Raw genomic sequence first — 26,642 nt, 5'->3', positions numbered from 1 at the left:
GGCAACATGGCGGCCAGCGGCGGCACGGCCCTACTTTTGGCGGCCGCGCTTGGCCCTCTCGCTGCCTCGGTCTTCTCTTCGTCGCCCGCGGGCAGCTCAGGCGAGCCGCGGAGCCGTATGCGGGTGCTGAGCGGCTCCAACTGGAGCCTGGTGCTGCAGGGCCAGTGGATGGTGGAGTTGTGAGTAACGGCCACTCGCCCACCTGGGGTTGGGGTGGTGTGGCATGGGGGGGCTCAGCCTTTCGGAGCGGCCGCGGGGTCTGGCCTCGTCTCGGCTCTGTGCGGCCCAGCCCGGCGCGGAGCCGGGGAGGCCTCTGACCGCCTGCGGGCTGCCGCGGCCTGGGGGCGGGCCTGGGGGCTCCTCCTGCCTCGCCGCGCTTCCCGCGCCCGCTGCGAAGTCCCCTTGGTGGCCTCGAGCTGACGGGCGCGCTGTGCGCCGGGCTCTGGGGGCTGCTGAAGGGGCCTTTCCTCCGAGTCGGGGCCCGCACGGGTGCGACGTTAGGCAGCGCGCGTCGGGCTGCTCGTGTAGGGCGGGCCTTCGCTGAGATTCGCGTGAGCTAGGAGGGCTGAATCGGGCAGGCAGGACTTAGCAGGAGTGGTGTTACGGAAATAACGCGGTGTGCCGTGGCTCTCGTGTTCTTACTCTTTAAGGGTTGTGCGTTATGCTTCGTTAATTTTTCAGTGCTGCAGATGTTTTATCTTTTTGACAGCTGTAGAGGTTCGCTAGTTGTGGGCAGGGCTTGGAGTGCTGCTGGATGACTTCAGTGGTGTCCTGACTTCCCTGGTGGTGTAAAACTTGCTGAAGGGCACATGGTGTCTTGTGCTTGGAGGGGGGCTCGCCTGTTTGCATTTAGAAGGGAAAAAAGGAAGAAACGGTTTAAGCTGTGTATGTGTGTGGTAGCTGTGTGTTGTGCAGATATGGAGTGGGGCTTTATTGTGTGTGTGCGCTATTTACTCCTCTGTAGAGGTGTTTTAACAGTTTTGAACAGACTGAGTAGTGAAAGAGGATCTGGCCCACCAACATCTGCACTTGTGCTCCTTCATAAATGCTTCTCCAGCTGCTCAAAGTTTTATTCTTCTTCAATATTGAATTTGAGTTATTCTTATCTTTTTAGAGGGAGAGGGACTGTCACTCCTCCGTGGGCTGTGATGCTCTGGATCTCACTGGAGAGTTCACAATATCAGTGAATGGATGGAGGTGATCCTGAAATGGCTGCTCAGAGGCCTAGGGATACCCACTGTGGCAGCAGGGGACAGGGGATTGCTGGTTTGGTTTTGAGTCGTCTTATTTTTATTTTTTGATCCAATATTTGTTTATCTTGTTCTGACATTCAGGCCCTAGTGGGAGTTCTATGAACTTGCCTATTAATGCACAGCTCAGTGAATCTTAGGGAGGACATAAACTACTTAAGGTGATTCAGCGCTTTCTTATATTTCTGAGAAAGTGTTTGAGTAACTACTGGTGCATGCAAGGAAGAAGACAGGAACTGACTGAAATCAGAAGTGGTTGGGATGATGAGCAGTTTAGATTGCTTTGTGTGTCTTTAGGCAATGGAGCAGCATTTCAAGTGTAGTAAATTACCGTTAGGTTTTTTTTTTTTGTGGACTGTGCTTCATGTGGGAAAGGAACTTGGTCCTGCATGCTACTTTCTTTGGCACACTTCTAATACTTCTACTTCTGAGAAGGAATCTTTGCATCTCATGAGGGTGCTAACTTAATGCTGCTGTTTCTGAATGAAGTTTGAGATTCAGAATTAGTTTCTTGTGATTCTTACAGCTGTTCTCATATCGGCAGATTTGCCTGCTGCTGATTTTCATGTAGCTTAGAGCTCGTGGTGTAGACAGGAGTTCTGCACTTCGCTGACTTCTGCACTGCATGGGACTGTTGGCAAGGCTGCAGCACTGTTCATCAAACTTCATTCAGTTAGAGAACCTGCTGCTACTTTATTTACTTTTTTTTTAATGCAAAAGCTGTCAGGAAAGAAAAGTCTTTTTTTTTTTTTTTTTTCCATTTATGAAAGTAGTGTAGGCTAACTACCATGTGCTGCCACTATTTTTATTTGTTCCTGGTTGTACAAATGGAGAGACTTAAGCCAGAAATAACTTGTATGCAGGATTCGTAGGAGTAATAGGATTCTTCTTCCTTCATCCCTCCTAGCTGAAGTGTGTGTACTTGACTGACTACTTATAAATAATCAGTTATTTGTAGCTGATAAAACTGCAGGCCCTAGAAGTGCTGCTGCATTTGGATGATAATGTTCTGGATAACTTTGTGTTACAGTGTCTTTTACGGACACTTCTTGCTTGCTGTTACTATCACAGCATGCAGACCTTTGCTGAAATGCTGAAAGTATGATGCTGGAATAAACTGTTGCAAAAAGCTTCATTATTTCTAGTTTGCAGCTGCATGATAATGTTTGGCTAGTGTGAGGAGCTTTTTGTCTTTATTTTTAATGTTGTGTCTGTTGGGGAAATGGAATACTAATTCCTGGTCTCTGTCCTTGAGTGTGTTACAGGCTGGTGCACTTCGCATTTGTGAACATAGCTCATTCCACACTTGATTGATCTTAATTTAACTTCCTCTTCTTCTTGAAGCAGATAAATGTTAGTAGTCTTTATGCTTCTGATTATAAAGTAACTCCTGTTGATCCTACAGCACTTCATGTGTTTGCCACTGAGAAAATCTCTACTTCAGTTCCCACACAGGATGTAAAATATTTTGGCTCCCTTCAGCGAAGTAATAATGCTACGTGATCCTGAAAATGGATGTTACAATTGTCAGTTTTAATTCTCACCAAGGCTTTGAGGAGTAATAATCATAGTAGTAAGAAGTAAGCAATAAATCATGTTTTCAAATGTAGCTTATATAGCATACAGCATAGGCCTGTTATTTATTTCCTTGTTGTTTATAGTTAGATATTGTTACACTGCTTAGTAGGTGAAGTTACTACAAGGGGTCAGTGCCCAGTCATCCTATGGAAGCCACACTTCCAAATGAGCATGCTGTAAGTCTAGCTGAATGTGTTGCCGTTTGCATGGTTTAATGCTTTTAAACTGCTCAAAAGACTCAATAAAACTTTAGAATTGAATAAATTATTCAACAATTCACCTAGATTCAGAACTCAGTAAGATTAGGGAACTTCGTCACTTGTAAGAGTATGGTCTCATCTTCTGTCTTTCTAGACTTCTCTTTGTCCTAATAGTAAAAACAAACAAAACCCAAATGCTAGAGCTTCTGTTTGGTTGTGCAGCTTCTGCGGACCTTGACTGAGTTGAGAGGAAGCAACCAAATGATCTGTGAATTCTTGTTCAATAACTGAACGTTGTCTTTGCCACACAGTGGCTGAACAGAAACTGATAAAATGTGAATCTGAAATATCCTTGGTAGCAGATGCTTTACTATTGTCAGAAGGACAAAACTGTACCGAATGATGGAACTTAGTTTGCTGAAATATTGAAGATTTTGCATCCATTTTTCAGGGGTTGTTAGGCATTCTGTTTTCAAGATGAATGCTCTGTCCTTTTGAAAAATGAAACCTTGTGAATGGAACATTTGTTTTTTACATCTGGATTGCACATGGCACTCTTACAGTTCTCTTGTTCTTGAAAGTAGAAAGCTGAATAATTCCAATATATGTGGCCTTGCTTCCCATCTTGTTCTTGAAAGGTTAAAGTGCACTTCATTAGTCTGTAGAATGAGTGGTGGGTGGCACTTCAAATGTTCTTCTAGGGAACCTGATTTCATTGGCTTAGTGTGTATTAGCCCACAATGGTCAGCAGTTGCTTTTCCCTTGATTTGGATATTACTGGAAGAGATGTGCATGTCAGGTGGCTGAGGGAAATACAGCAAAATGGGAGCTAGCTTTCTAGCTCTGAAATGAAGTCCCCAGAACAGCATCTTAGTGCACTGCCATTCTGGTCAGACAACAGCAGTGCCTGGCTTCTGCTTAGCCCTTGGTTTGGGCTGCATTAAATGGTCTAGATATCCTGCTTGTGTCTCTAAAATAATCTCTTAAGCTTTTGTGAGCTACTATTCAAGTTCAAACCTAGCACAGCAATACCTTTAAAAAATACTGTTGGTCCACAGAAATAGGTTTATAGAAAGAAGTTGAGTTATTTGGCTCCTCTCAGATGTTGTAATGAATGCTGCAAGCATGTTTGCTAGGGTTTTAGCAATTTGCAGGCTTACTTAACTGTTGTGAAGCATCTGTTCTGGGACTCTGAGGATAGGAAATACTGTGTACTACTTAGTAGCCCTTGCTGCGGATAAGAAGATGAATGATGCAATGATTTCAATTAGAGTTGTCAATGATAAAACATAATACTGTATATTAACAGTTGGAAATAATGAAGATGGGGAGAGTGCACAGAATATAAAGGAGAGCAGTTGAAGATATGAAGGAGGAATAGCTAGCCTAAATATGTTGTTTCTATACTCACTAAGCCTTTGGCATGTTTCTGTGTGTAATTTGAAGGGGAAAAATGTGTGTCACTGAGAAGAACAGTAGTTGTGCTGCTTGTCCTCTTTCCCAGCTCACACTGGTTCTTGGCAGTCTGCAATTCCTACCGGAGTTCTTTCCTCTTGCTCACTTGCAGCTAGTGTGCTCCCATTAGTCTCTTGAGGAAACAGCGACTGCTTGACTTATGGCATAGTTGAGTAGCTTCCTTCCTCACTTGTTTTTTTCTGTTAGACTCTAGTGAGGAAGGATGTCTTGGGCTGCAGCATTTCATGATAGGATTTTCATGTGTGAAGGCTGTAGAAACCTGGTTCAAAGGAGAAAGCAATCTCAAGTATAGCAGTTTTACTTTGTAGTACTCCTTAGCTTAAGAACAGATCTAAGTGATCTTTTTTGGGTGAGTGCTTGAATGGAGAAGGTCTGAGAACTGCTGTTCTACGTGCTTTTAGGGTGCTTAAGCTTCAATTATCTTAAATGAAGTCTTGCCATGGGACTAATTAGCCATCTGCTTTACTCACCTGTTGAAGGTTTGGGAGAAGCTTGGACCTCTGCTTTCAACTGTGCTTTATTGTTTTACAGTATTTTCTTACTGGACATCTGTATTGTCAGTCAGTTGTATGGTTTTATGGCTGATGTGGAGGGCTGAGCACTTATTAAATTCTTGTGTTTCAATGTTACAAAATCTTTACTTTTTCTAAACATTAGCTTGTTTTAGTGTTCAGAATTTGTTAGGCAAGTGAGAAAACAAGTTGACACAAAAATATCTTCTCTATTGTTGCTGGTACCTTTCTATGAGGAGCTGTCTCAACAATTGCGCCTCTGATTTTTATAGTACTTCTGATCTGAAATCAGACTGATAGCATGGTTTGTTTTAAACGATGCCTTTCATAGAGGAGAGAGATGAGTTGTGTGTTTTGGAGTGGGGAGAAGCTAGAATGAACAGGAGATCTCCATCTTCACTGCTTTGCTGTTTTTTTCTCTTGAAATTCTCCTCTGTTGTTACAAGCTGTTTTACCTTTCTTTGCAGATTCCTGCGACCTGAAACTGCCAACACAGCAAAGTGAAGAACAGTATTCAGGGTTGCTTCTGTTCAGTGTCCTTAGTCACTAACGATGATACTAAACAGGCAATAGTGAATAACTTAGTTTGTCTGAAGATGAGTGAATTGGTCAATTCCCTAGCCAAACAGTTAAGAGTGGAAATGATCAGTGCTGTGGCCTGCTACGTTGTGAATCAGGAAATCTAGGTCAAATCTTTCTGTGTTTACTAATTGCCTCCAGTGATACGACTGAATGGCATGCTTATTCAAACAGATTTTACCTCAAGTTTTATTTTATTGCAGCCATCAATGCAGTTGCTGATGTTTGAAAGCCAAGACTTGTTCTTATGTGCCTGTGTAATGCACAAATCACTGCAAGCATGAGCTAATCCAGCTGTTCATGGAGATGGAAATAGATTTTGCTTGTCTTGACTTAAAGAGCTTAACATTCTGCTTCCAGACATTCTTATTCCCTCTGTAGAAAAATTCTAATCCTGTAAGGGGTTGGGATGGGAAGGCACCTGGCTTCTTTGAAACAGTGATTTTAATCAACTTATATCTATTGCAGTGGCTCAGACCATTAGATAGGCATTTGCCTTATTTACAGCAGTGAGGTGATGGATGAGGATATTTAAACTGTAAAGCTCTGTGCTGTGTAAGAGGCCAAGTAAGGCCGCAGATGAGGTATCATGGGTATGTACATGCTTGTGATAACAAACTTGACAATGTGTAATTTATAGATAGGAGGTGTTGAATCAGATTTCTTTTATATTACTTTTCAATATGCACCAACCTATGGGAAACTTTCTTTTGTCAACCAACTGTCCGGGTCTTGGCTGTAATTCCAATAGGCTTCAAGTAGAGAAGACCCAAGTGCTGTTTTCTTGGAACACTGGTACGGCCATGGGACACGGTGCAAGCAACATGTTAGGAGTTAAACATACCCACTGGTGCAGGAGGGAGAGCTTGAGGAGCAGCAGCCCAAACACTGCTTGTACAGAAGTGCTAATGGTTTCTTTGTCTGTTTGTGGAGTGTACCTGAAGAGGTTCAGGTTGCATCTGCTTTTGTAAATGACCTGTTCTTGTGTTGTATGAATTGATAGGCTATAATAAAGACTAGTTAGCACACACATGGATCTGCTTTCCTACTGCTCTCTCTTTCTCTGTTGTGTGTGTGTGTGTATATGACTTCTTATATATATGTATACGAAAGTATGTATTTCAGGTACACCTTAAGCAGGCTGAAGATTAATAGATGAATTTGACTCATCCAGAGAAGCTGGATTTAGAAAACATTCAAACTTCTGTCTTTAATTTTAGAGCAGCATCGGTAGCGTTATCTGACATGTGGTTTCTTACCTGTCACTCAAACTATTGTAATAAAATGTAGTCTGTTTCTAAAGTACAGTATCTGTCAAACTATTAATAAAAGCTCTCCACAGGGCAGCAGCTCTGTGTTGAGATTTTTTTTCCAGCATCCTTTTAAACAATATTGACAAGCTGTTTCTTGGCACGATTAGATTTATGTACTTTTTTCAGATGTTCTCATAAAAAAATGCTGTTTCACAAAACTCACAATATTAGCTTTAATACTTAAAAATGCACATTGTATTTTACTGTAATAGAAACTTCTGATTTTAACTACTGTTGTTTTAACATCAAAATTACAAGATTTCATTTCCAAAACAATCTTTTTTTTTTTTTTTTTTTTTAAAGGTTTTGAAACCTACTGATTACTCAGGAAGCTTGATTCTATCTGTTTCATGAGAAATTGTTTCAGGGTTGGTTTTTTTTTTGTTGTTTACGTGAAACTTTTTTTGGCTTGAGAGAGTAAGCATTCCTGATTAGAAAACCACCAGGCAGCGAGAAGTGCCTCTGTCTGTGCTGGACAGCAGTACTGGCAGTCAGACCAAAGGGGTGAGGCAGTCAGAGTATTGTGGATATGTGGGCTATTACAGATATTGGACTCATCCCATGAAGAGATTTCCTCTTTTAAGAGTGGATGAGAAATGTGGCTGTGTGTATTGAGTACTGTGACAAGTAGTGTCTCTAGCCAACTGATTTTGATGTCTTACCTTTTAAAATATTATAAATGTATACATTCTGGCTCCCATTCTGTGAGCTGTAGCTCGCAGAAAAACTAGGCGTAGCACGTATATTTGCCTAATAGGAATATGTTACCGAGCATTGCAAGCTGTGGAAGCTTGACACAGGCTTTGTCAGTCTTATTAAGACAAAATACATAAAGATGGCAAATGGGGTTCTATCAAGACGTAAATGTTTTCTGACTTGGACTTTCAAATCAGCCATTCTATCTCCATACTGATAATATCAGTCAGAATGTCAAACTTGATTTGAATGGTTTTAATGCTCAAATAGTGTAGAAAACTCAACTCTTAAAATGTGTTCTTGTCTTGCTGAAAATAATCCTAAGGAAAAGCAAAACAGTGCGAACAGTAGACATTTAATGTGAACTTCCTTTAAATCTCTAAAGAGCGCTATTGAAAAGGGCATGCTCTGATGTATTGAGTAGCAGGCTGAGGCCAGTGTAATTTCTAGCAGTACAGAGGTGTGGGAAATCAATACAAAATGCTCAGTTGAATGATACCATTTCAGAGGGCAGCCTGGTTTTAATAATTTGGATAGCTGCCATGAAAATAAATTTATTTTGCTATGTAAATAGAATAAACAATGTCTGGTGATGGTTCTAGATATAAATTTCCTCAAGTTTGAGAAATACTGTTTGTTTTAATGACGTTAAAACAAGTGTAGTTTGCAAAACCACTTGATTATCTTATTCAATAGACTTGATTATGAAAAACTGCTTTTTTTCTTGTGATTGATCTGTTTGTATTTTCTCTATATGGTAAACTAACTTGAATGCGTGTGTATGAAGAGATAAAAATATTTTGACCTTTTTTCCCCTGCCTTCTTTAGCTATGCTCCTTGGTGTCCAGCTTGTCAACAGATTGAATTGATATGGGAGAGTTTCGCAAAAGAAAGTGAGCAGATGGATATCACTGTGGGGAAGGTGGATGTCACTCAAGAGCCAGGTACAGTATGTAGACAATTTTTTAAAATAAAAGTAATTAAGTATCAGTATCTGAATGTGTTTTATTTTATTAGAGTACCTGGGTTAACAGTTCTGTTACCTCCAATTTCTGTGCTTCAGAGCGTAGTACTACCACCACAGTGTGAGCTGGCTTTAATAAGCTTTTAGTGATTTGCATTATGATGCTGTTTGTTTGTCTTGTTTAATTGTATTAGTGCTTTTAAAGTGCACCTTGTTTTTTCCTGTCTTGATGCATGTATGCGAATGCTTACAAAAGCAACTTCCTACCAGTCCACAGAAGCATAAATACAATCTTACTTGTTCATGCTTTGGTGATTCTTTTCAGAGTTTTGAATGTGTAAACTGTGTTCCGACACACTGACTTGTGTTAGGCTCTTGGTGTTAGGCTTGCCTATAGTGTGCATAAAAATTAATAACAGTTCAATAAAGGTGAGTTTGAACACAAGCAATTTTTACATAAATAAAATTTATAGCCTATTTCTGCTTCTTCACATAAATAAAGTAGTGCTTGCTCTGGAGTTAAGACTGTGAGTGAGGATCCATTATAATCCCATCTTCTAATTGTCTCCCAATTAGAGGTTCTTTGCTAAGGTGTTATTCAAGTTTTGGGATTTCTGTCTTGATTATGACATTTCACTGTGATCAACTTAGAATTGCACTCCTAATGTGAGACTTTGACAATAAAATATTTGGGATTTGAAGACATTAGTCTTCCCAGTACAGAATTGAATGCTTATATTGTGAACTGGAGGGACTGTGTATTTGAAGTTTTCTTTGGGTCTGAATTTATGTGACTTTTGAGTGATGTAAAGTACTAAAGGTCTTAGGTATGACTTTTAACTAGAAGTTCCTCAAATATTTGAATTTCTAATAGTGCTCAGAGTCTTGTTCTCCGAAGGTGTTTGATTTCTGTGAGTCAAAGAATTGGCAAAAATAATGCATTCGTGCCAGCGTGTGCCTAATATACCTGCAATATCCCATTCAGCACAGAGTATGAAGGCTGTAGATACTCAAATTAGAAAGCAAAGATTTATTACAAATTTGACCTCTTTGCAGTGATGATGTTTTGGAGGTATGCAAGTTCCTTTGGAATCTTTCTGAAGTAACTGAAGCACAAGGCTATAGTAAAAATACCCCAGTCTTTCTTTCAGTTCTTGTGCTTAAGTGCCCAATTTCCTGTTTTTCACTTGCCCAGAGAAAGTAGTTGGAAATACGTAAAATAAGGGAAAACACACTAGGTGTCTGTAGATTTGCGTAAAATTGCATTTCAGAACTCTAAAGGGCAAAGTAACCATTCACGGCGCTTAATTACGGTTGCTACAGGAAGAAGCAATGCTTAATGGATTTACGACATGTTTCGGTCACTTGACACACTGACCTCAAAGTACTTAGTCCTTCCTTGTCACTTCTATTGAAACATTTGGTATTTTAAGAACAAATAATGGGCGTGCTTCTGGATTTCAGAGTTCTCTGTAGTGCCTTTAAGTTCTCAATCTCAACATTTATCACCACTCCTCTTAAAACAAGATGTTTTGGATTTTCCGTATCACAGAATCACCAAGGTTGGAAAAGACCTTCAAGATCATCCAGTCCAACCATCCACCCATCACCAATGGTTCTCACTGAACCATGTCCCTCAACACAATGTCCAAATGTTCTTTGAACACCTCCATGGTCGGTGACTCCACCACCTCCCTGGGCAGCCCATTCCAGTGCTGAGCACTCTTTCAGAAAAGTAGTATTTCCTAACGCCCAGCCCGGGTCAGAACATCACAGAAGGAGATGAGGTCGGTCAAGCAGGACCTGCCCTTTGTGTACCCATGCTGGTTAGGCCTGATCCCCTAGTTGTCCCACATGTGCCATGTGATCTCCCTCAAGACAATCTGCTCCATAAGCTTCCCTGGCACTGAAGTCAGGCTAACAGGCCTGTAGTTCCACAGGTCCTCCTTACGACCCTTCTTGTAGATGGGAGTCACGCTGGCAAGTGCCCAGTCTTCAGGGACCTCATCAGTCATTAAGGAGCACTGATAAATGATGGAAAGTGGCACGGCTGTCACCTCTGCTAGTTCCCTCAGCACTCTTGGGTGAATCTCATGTGGCCCCATGGACTTGTGACAGTCCAGTTGGAGTAATAGATGTCTGACTGTGTCCTCCTGAGCTGTGTGTTTAGTCTGCCCCCACCATCAAGGCTACCAGGTCAGAGCGTGGAGTACCCTTAGGATAACTGGTCTGACCTTTAAAGACAGATGTAAAGAAGGCATTCAGAACCTCTGCCTTTTCCATATCTTCAGTGGTCACATTCCCAGCCTCATCCAGTAAAGAATGGAGATTCTCCTTAGTCTCTTCTTACTGTTGCTGAATTTGTAGAAGAGTTTCCTGTTCCTTTTTACACCAGCGGCCAGGTTGAGTTCAAGCTGGGCTTTTGCCTTTCTGATTTTCTCTCTATGCATCTTAACAACTTCTCTGTACTCTTTCTGAGTTGCCTGTTCCTTCTTCCACAGGAGGTCAATTCTCTTTTTCTCCTGGAGCCTCAAGAATAGCTCCCTATTCATCCACACCGGTCTTCTTCCCCAGCGGCTTCTTTTGTGGCTCAAGGGGACAGTCAGCTCCTGTGCCTTTAAGACTTCCTTCTTAAAGAGCAACCAGCCATCTTGGGCCCCTTTACTCTCTAACACTGGGTCCCGGAGGACTTCCCCTAATAGTCTTCTGAGCAATTCAAAATCCGCCCTCCAGAAGTCCAAGGTAGCAGTTTTGCTGCTCCCCCTCCTGACTCCACCAAGAATCGAAAACTCTACCATTTTATGATTGTTCTGTCCAAGACAGCACCTGACCTCCATATCTCCCACCAGACCTTCTCAGGTCTAGCAAGTCAGCTCTCATTGGCTCTCTCACCAGCTGTGAGAAAGTTATCCTCTAAACACTGCAGAAACCTCCTAGACTGCTTCTTCTGCACTGTTGTATTTCCAGCATATGTTGGGGAAGTTGAAGTCCCCCATGAGGACAAGGGCTGGCGATCACACAGCTTCTGCCAGCTGCCTGTAGAACTCCTCATTTGTCTCTTCATCCTGGTTCTGCGGTCTATAACAGGCGCCCACCAGGATGTCTCCCTTCCCCTGATCTTTACCCACAGGAATTCAACCTTCCCCAGACACAAGCTCAGTAACATCAATGCACTCTCTAATATAGAGAGCCATGCTGCCACCCATCCTTTCTTCTCTATCCTTCCCGAAGAGTCTGTAGCCAGCCATTGCAGTACTCCAGTCATGGGAGTGGTCCCACCATGTTTCCGTAATGGCAACTAGGTCATCGCTTGCCTGCCATACAATGGCTTCCAACTCTTCTTGTTTGCTGTCCGTGCTGCATGTGCATGCATTGGTGTAGATGCACTTCAGCTGAGCCCCTCGCTTCACCTCTAATCCCATTACTGCTCCCCCAGGCTCATCTCTAGTGGGCTTGGTTTTATCTCTTTCCCCCTTCATATCTAGTTTAAAGCCCTTTCTACAAGTCCCACAAGCTTCTGGACAAGGATCTGTTTCCCCGTTTGAGACAGGTGATACCCAGTGGCAGACCTGATGCCAGCTGCTGAGTAGACTGCCCCATGATCAAAGAACCCCAAATTTTTGCGTTTGTGCAAGCTGTGTGTTTATAGGGTGCGTTTTTCTGGTCGTCTCAGTGTCCTTCCCTGCTACCATAGGAGCACAGACAAATACTACTTGTATGCCTGCTCCATGAGCTACCTTCCCCAGTCCCCTAAAATCATTTTTTATAGTCCTCAGGCTGCTGTCAGTGATCTCATCACTGCCGGCCAGAACTGTCAATAAAGGATGTTAATCAGAGAGGCAGATCAGACACTACCATTCCATACCTGATCTTCTTGGAATACTTGCTTGTTGAAAGCAGTGGTATTTTTCAGGTAGCTTCTGTATCCTCTGTATTTTTTTGGGAGTGGTGAATACCAAAGCTGTTAGGTTTTTTTTTCCTGTTCTTATTTTTCTGCTAACAACATGATGGCATATGTTGGTTTTAGATTTGTAAATACGTGCTTAACTTTATTTCCAGTTAAAACTATTAGCCGGTTAAAGTTTGTATTAGGCATGTGCCAAAACAATTTGCAGTGTGTTCTTAGCTCACTGAAGCTGACTTTAAGGAGGTGTATTAAATATGCAAAAAAATCTTCCAAGTGAAGTTTTAGGATGCTTCAGTACATTTTGGTGACAGACTTTGGTTTATTTACTTCATTGCTCATTGTAAGACCATTGGTACTTGCTCAGGGATAGGTTACAGATAAGAGGGATTTAAGCTAACTATTTCGTTTGCCTAGATAGTCCTCATTAGAATATCAGAGTTTTTCAGTATTCCCTTAACTTTCTCTGCTCTTAAGCTTGTTAAGGTCTTCGTAGCTTTCCGCTTCGGTTTTTCTTGTGCTGCTCTGCTTTCTGCTTGATTAATTCTACTCTTATGCTTGCATTTTTGTTTATTTTATCTTTCCTTCTGCTGCCAGGGCTTGAAACTGTTTTATAAGATTTCCCACCATCCTGCCCCCCACAGCAATAAAAGATGAGTGCTGAAAAATTGAGGTGAAGATGCCTTTCTCTCTTGGAACATTAAAGAAGCTTGTGCTTGGTTTGATTTTAATTTTTTTTTTTCTGTTCTATAGAGGGGTTTACAGTGAAAGAATAATTAGTAATGAAATTTTAAAATACCTGAATTAGTTCAGTCTGGTTCCCCTTTGTTTCTATAGGCAGGTATTCTTGCTGAAATACCTTTCCATTACCAACTTCCTGGTGTAGGAAGCTAATTAATGACTCAGATCCTTAGAAGATAGTTCAGAACTTTACAAAAGGAAAAGTTACAGAAGTGATTTGTCCTGTCTGCCTTACAATGTAACTTTGTATGAATGGCTGAAGGTATTCAGCCCTTACTAAAGAAAGTTAAACTGTTTACCTATGGATTGATAACCATTGAAGTCTGTTTTCTTTTTTTTTTCTTTTTTCTTTTTCTTTTTTTTTTTTTGGAAATAGATGGCATCAGTATATCTTATTTATTGCTCTGCAGTCTTTAAGTTGGTAGTTATGAGTATTACAGTCTTTTTAGGCAAGTTCTTCCTCCATCTCGTGTCCTTTCCTAGTTGTCAGGCAGTGGTAGTGTCACGTGGCTCCCACACTCGTCAGTCTTGGAAGCAGGGAGCAGCTGGTGTCTTCACTTGACAACTGTCCTTAGTTGAGCATTACAGAAAGCCTGCTTACCAGATGTTTGGGAGCTTTGTTTCACAGCTGACTCTTGCAGTGAGTCTATAGACTGGGAGATTTCCATTGGTGTACCAAACGCTGTAGTGATGCTGGGTGCACTTGCACCTATTACTCTGTAGCATTACTGAACACAAGGTCAGAAAACTCCAAACTTTTTCCCCTCACAGCTGATTTTTGGTGATTCAGGGAATCCTTTTGATCATTTGGAGAATTTGTCCTCCAAGTTGTGTTACACTGTGACTGTTAACTTGTAAATTAGTGCAATGCCTGCTTTCAGTGTGGGTATTGCTTCCAGCCAGCCCTATGGATCCCTGCTTCAGCCTCTCTTTGTCTGTGCTTCCATGCCTTATGTTTGCCCAAAATGCTGTTATGAGCCACCCTTCTGGATGATATGAAAATTTACTCTCGTGGCCAAACATATTTATGGAATGGAATGTTGAGACATCCCAAGCTTTATTATCAGTATGTTAGCATAGCACTTGTATTTACCTATGCAGGAATAACATATGGGAAGGAGGGATAAGAACCTAGAAATATCCAAAATATTGTCTTGCTACAGTTGTGTTTGTGAGATAAATTGTCCTCCTACGGATACCAGCACAAATTGTGCAGGTTGTGCAGCATACGAGGGTTGTTTTGAAGAAACAAACAAGCAAATGAGATTACTTTATTTAATGACTTAAGTACAGGCAGTCTTAAATGCACAGCTCTAAATCATTTAAAATCAACTGGAGCATGAAATAAAATCCAGGGCAGAGTTAAAAAGGCACTGTAGTCATTGTTACAATCATTAGGGGCTCAATTTTCTAGTGGTCATCTGGATGAGGCTGTACACAGACATAAGCGCTTGGGATCCTGAAATAGAAGTGCATTTTTTTTTGTGTGACTCTTTTTCCTTTTGATTGGAAGGTTGCATTGCTGGTCTGTCTGGTCAAAAACAGCGTGCAAATAGTCATTAGTGAATTTCATGAAGAGAAATCTTGTAGCAAACATTCCTTGAGGTAAATATTTTACTTGATTTGGCAACAGTATTACCTGTTAGTTTGTAGCAGTTCTGAAGATTAAACTGTGAACTTGTTTTTAGAAAGCAGTGGTAAAAGCTATGCAGTCAGCTTTCTAGTGTGCAAATACAGATCTGTAGGTGTTTATAGGTGAGTCAGAATGCTGGGGAATTTTCAGTTTTACACAACTGTTTCTGTTTTCTCTTCATTTGTAGGATTGAGTGGTCGTTTCTTTATCACAACACTTCCTACAATTTACCAGTAAGTATCATACTGAAAAAAATGTCTGTTTCAATGCATGGTCTCTTTTCTGTCCTGTTTGTACAATTGTATGGAAGATGTAATGGCTGACTGGATTACATAGAGTTTTTTAAAGAACACTTCTCATTATCGCAGTGCATTTACAGAATATCAAATATGTGTTGTTAACTTACAGTGGAAGGTTTTTCTTGCAAACAATTTTGTACCTAAATAAGTGATGCTTTTTCAGTCTGAAAGCATTGTTTAATAACTTACAAGAACTGATGCCAGTTGGCATTTATTGCCATGTAGAAACCTGATTATCTGTAAGAGAAACACTTGACCTTACAGAAGTGCATCACTTTCAGTTTCTCATTTTAATAACTGACAGCCTAGGCCTCATGTAAAATAGTACAGAAATTTTTTATTAATCATGTAGTACTGCTTCTGTTACTACTAAATTCTTAATCTGATGACTTGGTGCCACTATGTTGCAGTTGTGTCCCTCTGGCCTCTTGTTTTACACTGTAATGCTGCAATATAGATGTCAATGAAAGAGTATTGTCTTTCAGTTTCACTTCCATTTGTTATTTATAGCTTTAATTACATTAACAGAGTCCTCGTTGGGGGATTTCTTTAATTTATGTGGCTTTAATAAATCCCATTGCAACGAATACTGATGGAAACAAAACACAAAAGCTGTTTTTTGTGTCTCTTCAGTAAAGGATCACATCTTATAAATAGTGAGCCCTTTAAATCATGATCCTGAGCCATACATGTATGTATTTTCCATATGTATTGATAGATAGAATTGTTTAATTCTGGTAAGTGTGTAAAAATTGGTCTGTTTCTTCATATGTTTTGTATTCACTTTAGAGTGAATATGATAGCAATTTCAATAGACAGCAGAAACTAATTCTGGTGGAAAAACTGCAACTATCAGATGATTTTTGAAACACTGAAAATATGTGGGTGCTGAGCTTCCTGGACAAGTCAAATTGCTGTATGTAGATTTTGTTGGTTTTTTGGGGGGTGTGGAGGGAGGGAACATAGGAATAGATTGTATTTTTGCCATAGAGCTAAAGCGATGTTTGTCAACTTGTATTTATGATTTTCAGTGCAAATGATGGAGTATTTCGCAGATACCGAGGCTCACGGACGTTGGAAGATCTTCAAAGTTACGTTCTAGAGAAAAAATGGGAAGCTGTGGAGCCTGTAGCAGGATGGAAGTCTCCATCTTCTATAATGTAATACTGTGTTTTTATTAACAGATGTTATAGCTCAGTATTCATTAAGGGTGCGATGTTGACAGCTGAAAGACAAAAAGCCTTTATTCCCTAGATGTGTAGGCTTTGCAGAAGCAGTCTGTATCAACAGCCTCCTTTTGCAGCTTCTCACCTTCAAGTGAAGTTTTTTTGTGCGTTTGATTTTGTTCATGCCTGCGGAGGTTTGTTTGTATATCTCTGAAAATGTGTTAAAGGAGGAAAAAAGTGCAGCCACTGAGCACTACGTAAGTGCCAGTTCTATCTCCGAAGTACTGAATTCAAATGCATGTTTATACAAACAATTACCTGATTTCCGGCTGCTTGTGGCAGAAGCATTTAGCTGTAACCTTTTCTTATGTATTTGTTTGAAAGGAAGTCTTGTGTCTTTCTTTGGAGTAGGAGACAGCATAGTGCTTGCACAGTGTCTGTTATTGCTGGGGTTAGTATCTGGTATTGCTGGGATTGCCTTTGAAATCGCATGGACTGCTTGCATGTTGTAAAAGGTGGAACAAAGGTATGACTGCAGTGCATTTCATTTTGACTAGAACTATTATGTGTAAACTCAAATGAAAAATCCAGTGGGTATACAATGTTTAGTAATAGGGTGAGGAGCTACAGAGCTGCATGCTGCTGTGAGTGGGGAAAAGATGCTCAAAGCTGAACTGTGGGAGCTTTTTTGTTATTAAATTTGAATGCTATCTCAAATCATTGTTTCAGTGCTTTGTACTGAGCCAACTTGAATGAATAATAATATAGGGAAAACATGATTTGCATTCATTTCATTCTGACAGTTATCAGAAGTCCATAGGAAGAATATTTTTTCTGGCTTCTGGGCATTTTTTCGTGTATCTTAACTCTTATTTGTCCTAGAACCTTTTCTTCCCTTTTCATTGTGTTTCAGGATGCATGGTATGGCAGGACTATTTCATCTCTCTGGGTGCATCAGGGTAAGTACCTATGTGGTAATATATTCTGTACCACCTACATGCTTAAAATAATATTCTGTTTAGAAGTCCAAATGTAGTTGAATGTTTCTTGTATCATTTTATGAGACTGAAATTTTCCTTATGCTTAAAATGTAGTGGATGTGTAGTATCTTTGTGCTAGAAGTTTTGCAGTGCCAACAGGCCCTGTGCCAAAAAGTGGCAGTTAGATTATAAAGGTTATCATCAATACTGAAAATGTTCACTCTGCATCTGTATTTCAAACTACCAACAAGATTCACATTAAAAAAAGGAAAGCTTGGACAGTAGAAAAGTGATCAAGAGAGAAACAATTTACACTGGACTATATTTTGAACTTATAAAACTTATTTTGAGGAGCTTCATTTGTAAGATGTTTTTCCCTGCACAAATACTGAAGATTTTCAGATCTTTCCAATTTTGGCCAGGAAACATGCTCTTTCTCACCATCATCAAGTGTGGCTGAGATTGAAAGACTATCTGGAGCAAAAGTCTTGCTGTTGTAATATCTGGTACAAAAAATAAGTGTAGTAGGGAGTTTATGTAGAATTTGCAACACTTCCAGTAAGCGTTTATCTCAGAATCAAATAAAACTTTCAGTTAGGTTTCCTGGGCAAGCTATCTTCTAATTCTTTCTTTCATTGGATAACAATAACTTTTTATAGCCTTCTGTTTTTTCCTCTTTTGTGTAATGTTGTCCTTGCCTAGTTTCCTTCCTGAAAGATTAAATATTCTGACAAGGAACTTTCTCTGATTTGCTTTTTACTCAGATGGATATTTCAGCTGTCCATTTCCTTACTCATTTTTCTGTGCTGTCCTTGCATAGGCTTTAGTAAATATTGGATGCTCTTATATTAAGGAGAAGAGAGAGATGAATTTTGGACTTTGGAATATTAAAGCTTCTGTAAATGTTTGTGGTTTGTTTCCTAATGGATGTACTCTTGGAATAGATACGATGTTATAATTGACTTCCTATTGGACTGTTCCGTTTGATATGGTGCTTAGTTCAAGCAGATGAATATGTACGTTTGAATAACAGTTCAATTTCAAAGAAATCTTCATGTTGCAGTCTGATTTTTCTCTTTAAAAAAAAAAAAAAGAAACGACTTACTTCGTATCTGTGTAGAATAGATGGCTCTTAAGAACTAGAGAGTTTCAATAAGAGAGAAATTGCTCTATTTTACTTAGCGAATTAATTCCCAAGATTAAGTGTGTTTTGATCCTTGCAACAGTGTCCACCACTCTGTTTCCCAGGTGTAATTATGAGGATAAAGCTCTGTATGGAGTCTTTTGCTTGGCAGTGGGCTTGGGAAGTGGATATAAGATAACACCTGCTTTGAATCTGACATCGATGCTTTTTTGGTTTCAAAATGTTTAACTTCTGAAGTACTTTTGTTTAAAATGCCTTCATTGGTGTTCTCTGAGAGTCACGTGTACAGGTGTATGCCACAGGTACATCTGACCTGTTAATCTCACTTAAGTACTTCCAGAAAATAGAGAACCCAAGAATGCTATAATACATTACTCTATGCTCTGAGTATATCTCCTACATCTACCTGTAGTACGATTCCATGTGCCAATCTGCAGTAAAATTAACATGAAAATTCAGTAAAACAAAAGGGAGACTTAATCGTGTGCTTAACTGTGGTACTAGACTTTTTTTTAAAGAAGGGCTGGGGTTTGTGTGCAAAAAGCTTGGTGTGTATACATAAATACTGTTGTGTAGGGTCTTAATTAGATGCTGATTTATGTAATGGTTTCAGCAGAATAAATTGCATGCAGTGTTTGGTACGAAGTTAATAAATACCTTCTCATTTCCAGCAAATTCATAGCTACCTCACGGACACTCTTGGAATTCATGTTTGGATTTCTTACACAATCTTCATCTTGGCCACCTTACTGATTGGCCTGATCCTGGGTTTGGTAAGGAAATGTATTGCTTTCTTAGTTACATGGAAATCTTAGTCTGTTGTAACTTGGAGGGGGGAGGGTTGGGGAAGGGCAATGGGACCAAAAACTGTGCTTTAAGTTATAATAAGTTATAATGCAGTACCTGGTCCTAAATTGCCTTTCAATTGGTATACAACTAAAATCCTGAAGTATTTAGTACTGCTGATTGCCCTGCTAGTTTTGCTGCCTACTTCAGGTAAAGATTAGGGCTGTTCACTCAGATAATTTGGCCTATTTATGAAACTTATGCTTAAGTTTATATCTGCTTAGTCTGTATACCAAACCAATGACTTAAGTTGTTCTTTCATGCTAAAGACTTCAGGATTGCATGTGTGTGGTCAGAGTGACAATGTAAAGTCTCCAACTCCTTAAGACGGGCTTTTATAGAGGGATTTTTTTGTTAGCTGAAATGAGAGTCTATTTGTGAGAGTTAGCAACATAAGTATGCTGCTGTATTGTTACTCAAAATGAAAGGACAAAAATCTGAAAGGCTTTGAAGACTTAGGGGCTTTTAATTTACTTACTCTATTTTGAAGACACTGATGTTGTGGTTACAGATCACTCTTCAGTAAACAGACTACATTCTCTTCTGTGATCTTCTGCTTTAAGTCTTAATCAGTGGGCGTCTTATTAGCAGAACGAATGCACTGATATATGAATCTTCAAAACATTGGGAAGGTTATTTAAAGAAAGCTTTATGTTAAAGTTCAGAGCTGTGTCCTGAACCCTGGGGGTTCCCTTAGTGGGAAAAACGCTCAAAGTTGCTTTACCTGTGTGTTTGAAATGACTTTCTTTTGTAATACTTGAGCACTGTGACTCTCTAATCTCAACATTAAATGAGAAAGTGAGCTGGAAAAGGAGGTATAGCTGGGTACAAGAGTTTTGTACAAATCAGTGGTTTGGTGCAAACCCTGCAATTGGCAAGCCTGTTAAACCGGGGGTGAGCCTAAGGGTTCTTAACTAGCTGCTAAATTGCTGTTCAGTGCAGTTGTTTTGGGTACTTGGATCTCTGCCCTTCAGTCCAAATTCTGAGGAAATAAAGAGAAGTTGTGTAACGAATGTTTATAAACTGTTCTTTCAATGCAGGTGCATATGTTTAGGCAAAAACACTTTCAAAATATATGCAGTACTTGTATGTTTTTTAATTATACAATTAAAACAGCTGCATCTTTCTAGATTCTAGTTTATCAAAAGAAGAACACAAATCAAGGCAACTAGAAGCAAATGGCTGTGTTGAGTTTTTAAAATTGTTTTTCTACTTACCTAAAACCCAAACAAAAGCACAAGAAAAGCCTCCACTCCACAAAAGAAAAGTCCATACTATAAAATAAACCAAACAAACAATGACCCAACTCCCAAACTGGAAAAAGTTGAAAAAAATGTACACTTAATATTGCAACCTCTTCTAACACCTTTTGTGATTGAAATGTAGTTCCAACACTGCATTATTTGTTTCTTTTATTTCCTTTGTGCTATTCTTAATGTATGGTGATGAGAGAAAGATCTTCCTTAGTCTGCTGTGGAAAACAATCAAAGCACTGATCTAACAGAGAGACAAAATCATAAGTCAGAATCGAATGTGAAAGATTAAAGTACTTTTTGTATACTGGGGAGGCAGTGGGTCAGAACTGCGTAACGTGCCAAAGCATAGAAAATCTTGGCCAAGATTTCTGGAATACAAAATACAGCAAAAATACAGCAAAAATCCTTAACTGGTTCTTGAGCATCTCTTCTGAAGGTGCTAAGCATTTCAATTCTGAATAAATTCAGGGAGGTAGGAGGCAGAAGCTATGAAATGGAAAACAGAATGTTCGTTCATATACAGAGCTTGTACTTTTTTTCCCCCAGATTCTTAACTAAGCTGCCTTCAGGCAGCTCTTGCCTTGAGCCAGTTAATGCAACTTTCTAGATTTTATTTTATCTAAAAGGATGAAAAGTAAGATAGGCATTTCCTCGCTATAGCTATGAAGACGACTAGAAAAAATACATAGAGACATTATTTGTTCAGGACTTTCTGACCACTGCATTCTTTGTTTCCTGTGACACTTTCAGAAGGGAAATCTGCTGATTTTCTTGCAGTTTGAGCTTGAAGTTGAATGAGACAGTAATGTTACTTTCCATTTTAAAAGCCAAAGCAGTTAACATGTATTATATAAACTAAGTGTTAAGCACTCAATGTAGATCCAGGTAGGGGTGGATATGCACTGTGTATTCTTTCTGAAGTTGTTCTTGAGATCTTGTGAAATTCAATTGACATTTTTTAGCCTAATGAAAAAATCCAGACTTGTTGAGTGAATTATCATATCTGTGATGGTGGTAAAGCCCATCATTTATCACTTGTTCTCTGAGCAACATCTTGCTATTCAGCAGGTTTTTGCACATTTCGAGTTACGGAAAGGCACTCCTCTGAGTACTAAAATTACATGCTGTTAAGAATACTTTGCTATTCAAATTATAGCACACTAATCTTTTTTGTCAAGTTCCCTTTTTAAGAGCTCCTGCCAGTGAAGATGGTCTGAAGTGAAAGTATATTGAAAGTCTCTGAAGTAGAAAAAAGAAATGAATTCAGAATCAGTGCAGTAATAAGGTGATGGAAGATGAGTAACGATGTATCCCAAGTCACACTATTGCTTCTCATCACCAGCTTGCCAATTATATTTTTGCATCAGGTACAAATAAAATAGTGTAGGGGCTGCTGGAATGAAACACGTGTTTGTTAACCAAGGCTTCTTTTCTCCACCCAGATGCTGGTTTTGATTTCAGACTGCCTTTGTCCATCAAAGTCAAATTACAAAAATGAAACATCTGGTAAGAACTCCTAAGTGGGTGGGATGCTGTAGTTTTAAATGTATGCTTGTAGGAGGGAGGGTGGTGTGTTGTCAGGCACTTAAATCTCAGCCGGTAAATCCACGTGTGCACTGTAATCAACCAGTGGCAAGAATTTGTATGTCTGAAATATTAATAAAAGCATTTACTTAGAGGAAAGTTAAGCAAACAACAACAAAAAAATCCAACACTACTAACAAACAGCAGTATTTATTTCTTACAGAACTGACAAGTGGCTAGAGGCTTTCAAAATTACTATTTCTTATATAAATATACTGGGTTTTGTTTATTTTGTGTAGCTGCATCTTTGCTAGATGTGTTGCTTAAATATAAAAGTGATTTGGTTTGGTAGGATACTTCCATGTCCTATTTTCTACTCTCTATTGTCTTAGGAACATTCTAGATCTATACAATTGTCTATCTGTATTGTGGAAAGAAGGGCAAAGAAGGAAGGAGAATCAAGTAAACCTAGATATTGCAGTAAATAAACTGACAGTTGAGGAACTTGCACTGCAATTTATCGTTAGCCATAGATCAGACTTTGTTACAGTATTGAGTCTTTGAGGGTCCCTGTATGAGCTATATGAGGAAATTTAGCCTCCTGGTGATTAGATGTCGTTTTTAAACCCTCCCTCACCATATGGAAAACTAAATTTCCCTCTGAAATTTTAATGTTACTCACTGATCTTAAAGGAAATAATATGTGGTGTGGGGTGTTGCACCTACTTCAAATAACAAGAAAGGATACACCTTGCTGATGCCCATTGAGAGGGCTTCTGACCAGCGTTCTGCTCCATAGGGAGTGGGAGGCAAAAGCTTGCACACAAAACAGAGCCTGTTGTCAAGATCGTATGTCTGTGGAGTTCTAGAACTGCCTGTGGCACAGCTGTGCTATCAAATGGTGTCAAAAATGAACTGTAATTAAAAGTTTATTTTGTAACTACGTACGTCTGTGTTTGCTGTGTTAGATGATGCACCTGTGACACTTGTAGTAAGACTTTAGACAAATTTAGAATTCTTCAGTATGCAAAATTACTCTTTTCAGAATCACTGTATTGATAGAAAAAGTGCGCTGCTGCAGTCTGCTATCCAGCTGGCTTACTGACCCAGCAGCAGTGTTACCTGACGGAGCTGACAGGTATCACTTTCTCACTGATCTGTTTAGTAATGGTATCTCTTCGAGGAGCCAAGCAACCTGTCCTGTCTTTAGTTTGTAGCTTGGTAGAACCATTTGAAGGTGCTCTGGCTGATATGCAGTTAAAGCAAATGATCATGGAAGAGAAAGACTATGGGAGGTTTATTTGAAAGAATTGAAAAATAAGGGGAAAAATAGTACTATGCAAAAGTTTTCAGCGAAGTTCATGAATATTTTGGAGCTGTAATATATTGTAATGTACCAGATGTGTTTTACATATTTAATGGTGTATCTTCAAAAGACATTGTTCTGAATATCAGTCTAACTTCATATGGAACTCTTTTGTTTAGAAGTAATTACAAAGGAGAATGTGGAGAATGCAGAGAATGCAGTGTTAGAAGAGCCGGAGGAGGCCACAGAGCTTTCTGCAGATGATGCGGAAGAGGCTGCAGAGGTAAAAGATCTCTCAGAAGAAGATGCTCCAAATTCAAGTGTTGATGACTCTGAGGAGGACTTGGCACTTGGGAAAGAATCGGGTGAAGAGGAAAAAATGGAAGACTTGAATGAGCAGCCTTCAGCTGATTCAGAGACTGAAAGCTCAGTAAGGCAGCGTCGAAGTCAGGTGGCTGATCATGGATTGTAGTTTCTGGGGCGAATTTTATACACTTGGACCAAAGAAGTATCAGACCCTGGGTCTGAAGCTGAAGCTTACACTTGATTTATCACTTGTGTTTACGGAAAACCTCTGCTCTCTCAGCAGGCTTTTCTTTTTCTTTTCAACTAGTAATTATTCACTGAATTTGTTTTATAAGCATAAGTGCTGTGTATTGTATAACTTCAGCCATGACAATCAAAGTGAGCGTTATGATGTTTTTGAAGACTTTTAAGGGAAAAGGGGGTGTGATGGAGTCTCAGCACTGACCTAAATAAGGCAAAGACTTTGAATTCTTAAGTAGCTTGGCAGGCCAGTGACTATTCTGTCTGAATGCTAATTTTTTTCCAAAAGGCACACAAGCACCAGATCAGCGACAGAGCAGTGGAAGAAGGTACCTTACCAGTCTTCTGTTTAAAGACATTGTATACAGAGGATTTATTCTTATTGCTTTCAACTGAAGCACCTTTCTATCTTTTTTAATGTTTGTTTTGAAATTGTATCATGCAGTGTGCTTTGCTTTGTGCCCTGGTTTTTGTAGCCCCAAATTTTTCCGGCTGTGGTAATTCAGAGGCTTGCTGCACAGCTTAGGCTTGTCAGCTGTTTTGGGTTTATTTTGACCCGAGAAGTTTGAGTAATCAAACGCTTTAGGCCCATGGAGAATGACAGCTAGATGCTAAAAATATCTTTATAATTAAGAGTTTTAAAAGAAATTATTTTGGTCAGGGAAAACTTCTGCCAAAGCATGACTCTTTGGAGATTGTAGCAAGAAGTACTCATTTGGCAGCCATTGAGTTGTGTATTTCCTCCCAGTGCTGGCTTGACACCTGCAGTGCAGTTCTGCTGTTTCCAGCCCAGAATGGTTTCGGCAGAGCTGAAACTGCTGTAGTAATATTATTTGAGGGGGTACTTAAGGGTTCACCGTTGTCACTTTTCTACTTTGTTACTAGATTCAGCACATTAGGAAAAGGGATGGGCAGGGTGAAAAGTAAGGAGAAGCTTTTGGTTTTGCTACTTTTGTCAAAGTAAATATGTATCAAACTGTATAAAGTAAGAAATGCTTTGCTATGTAGACAGCATCAGGTATGATAGGCAAACTAATTCATTAATGATTTGTATTTTCCTCCCTTGGTTGACTTGGTTTATGGCTTCTTAGGTAAAGACTATTTACAGTGAGATCGTGAATGTTCCTGATTTGACATATGATCACATGTGCATAAGATGTATCTTAAGATTAACTTTTTTATATTGCATAAAACTTGCTAATGTGCATGAATTTCATCTAGAATAAAGAGTAATCAGATGAAATTATTTCTCTTACTAGAAGAGAAGTTGCAAGTGCAAAATACTAGTTTCCTTTGAGACTGATATTATTAGGGCCAATTTGTCTTGAAATTTGATTTTTAATGCTCATAGAGAGCGTATTTACTCAACTTTACAAAGAAAGCTGAGCTTAACTATTGCATATTGTGTCTTGGAACCATATAGAAGAAAGTTTAAATTTTTCTTTTCAGCTGTAACAGATAAAATTACTCTGCATCTATTAAATATGATTTTTTTATGGAGAGCTGAGTTGAGTTAAATCTCATTCTACGATAGTAGAGATAGGTAAACATGCTTTCACATATGTGGAGGCAATACAGTTGCACTATGATGAGAGCAGTTGGTTTGTGTTATCTGTGTATTCTTCCATGTAATTAAGAAGCTGTAAATCTCACAGGCAGCAGGACTCCATGTCAGTTGAGATGTATTTAAATTTTTTTATAAAAAGCTCAAACTAAGCATGTATTTGCAAAACTTAAAGCTTTTGTGGCTGCTGTAGAGGGAAAAACTGTGCATGTAAAAGCACAGAGCACATTTCTGTAGTTTCTAGGACATATTTGCCTTTTTTATTATCTAAAATGAGAATGAGACGAGCGGGGACCGGTGTTCCATGGACTTGTGCAAGGCAAGAATGGATGTATCCTTTCAGTCATGGGTCCAAAGCTGCTGTACACTGGGGAATATGGAAGAACTGTATCCAGCGTAGGTTGAGGACTGTGATGCCTTTCTGTACCGAAGAGAATTTTGAGCTGTGTAGAGCGTTGTGATGTTTGTAATGTGTCAGACAGAATGCGTAAGTATTGCGCTTTATTCAGTTTCCTTCTACTTTTTTAATAATGTCGAGCCAGTCATCTAAATTCCTCTCTGGCTGTTTAAAGATGCTCCAAACTTTGAAAAATTCAGAACATCCTTATTCCTCCCAGTGGCTTTGTCTTACACTGCTGAGAATATGGAGTATTAAAAAAGTATTGAATGATGCTGTGTCTTGTGTGTGCTCAGGATTAGGTATTTGGGCTTTCTGAATGTTTGTATGACTAAGATGTTCTGATGAGTGTTGTATTCCAATGTGGTGTCCTTGAGTTTCTTTTTAAGAACAAACAAAAACCCCACAGAAATGGCACCTTGCAGATGCAGGGTTTCTGAGATGATGTGAGAAAGATCAGAAGCTGTTGTTTGATGGTCTGGAGTCTTTATTTACAGTTCTTATTTTTGCATATCTCTGTTACATTTTAAATGAAGTTCATGTTTTCCATCATAATGAACCAAACTACAGCATCACTGATGTGAAGGGATTAAGTAAGCAGGCAGCAAAGTGACAGCAGTACATCTGTTCACAGATGTGAATAGATGTGAATCTGGAAGTCACAAGTAGGAAGCTTCTAAGGCTTCTCAAACAACATAACCTGCGTGCTGCCGGTCCTGTGTTTTTTATGAATAAAATGGGAAGTATGCTCACTTGGGTTGGACTGTA

General features: G+C 39.5%; 1 protein-coding gene across 1 annotated transcript; it reads left to right on the top strand.

Moving 5' to 3' along the window:
- TMX4 (thioredoxin related transmembrane protein 4) lies at nt 1-26,642 on the top strand. The gene is made up of 8 exons (XM_042884283.1): nt 1-179; nt 8,433-8,548; nt 15,034-15,079; nt 16,177-16,305; nt 17,225-17,270; nt 19,107-19,208; nt 21,980-22,043; nt 23,547-26,642. The coding sequence occupies exons 1-8, from the start codon at nt 7-9 to the stop codon at nt 23,837-23,839; spliced, it is 969 nt and encodes a 322-aa protein (XP_042740217.1). The 5' UTR covers nt 1-6; the 3' UTR covers nt 23,840-26,642.

The sequence above is a fragment of the Lagopus leucura genome, unplaced genomic scaffold, assembly GCF_019238085.1.
Source record: "Lagopus leucura isolate 7727_CA_CO unplaced genomic scaffold, USGS_WTPT01 Super-Scaffold_73, whole genome shotgun sequence".
Taxonomy (NCBI): Eukaryota; Metazoa; Chordata; class Aves; order Galliformes; family Phasianidae; genus Lagopus; species Lagopus leucura.
Note: the sequence above shows the minus strand (reverse complement) of the source record. Positions and strands in the feature narration are given on the sequence as shown.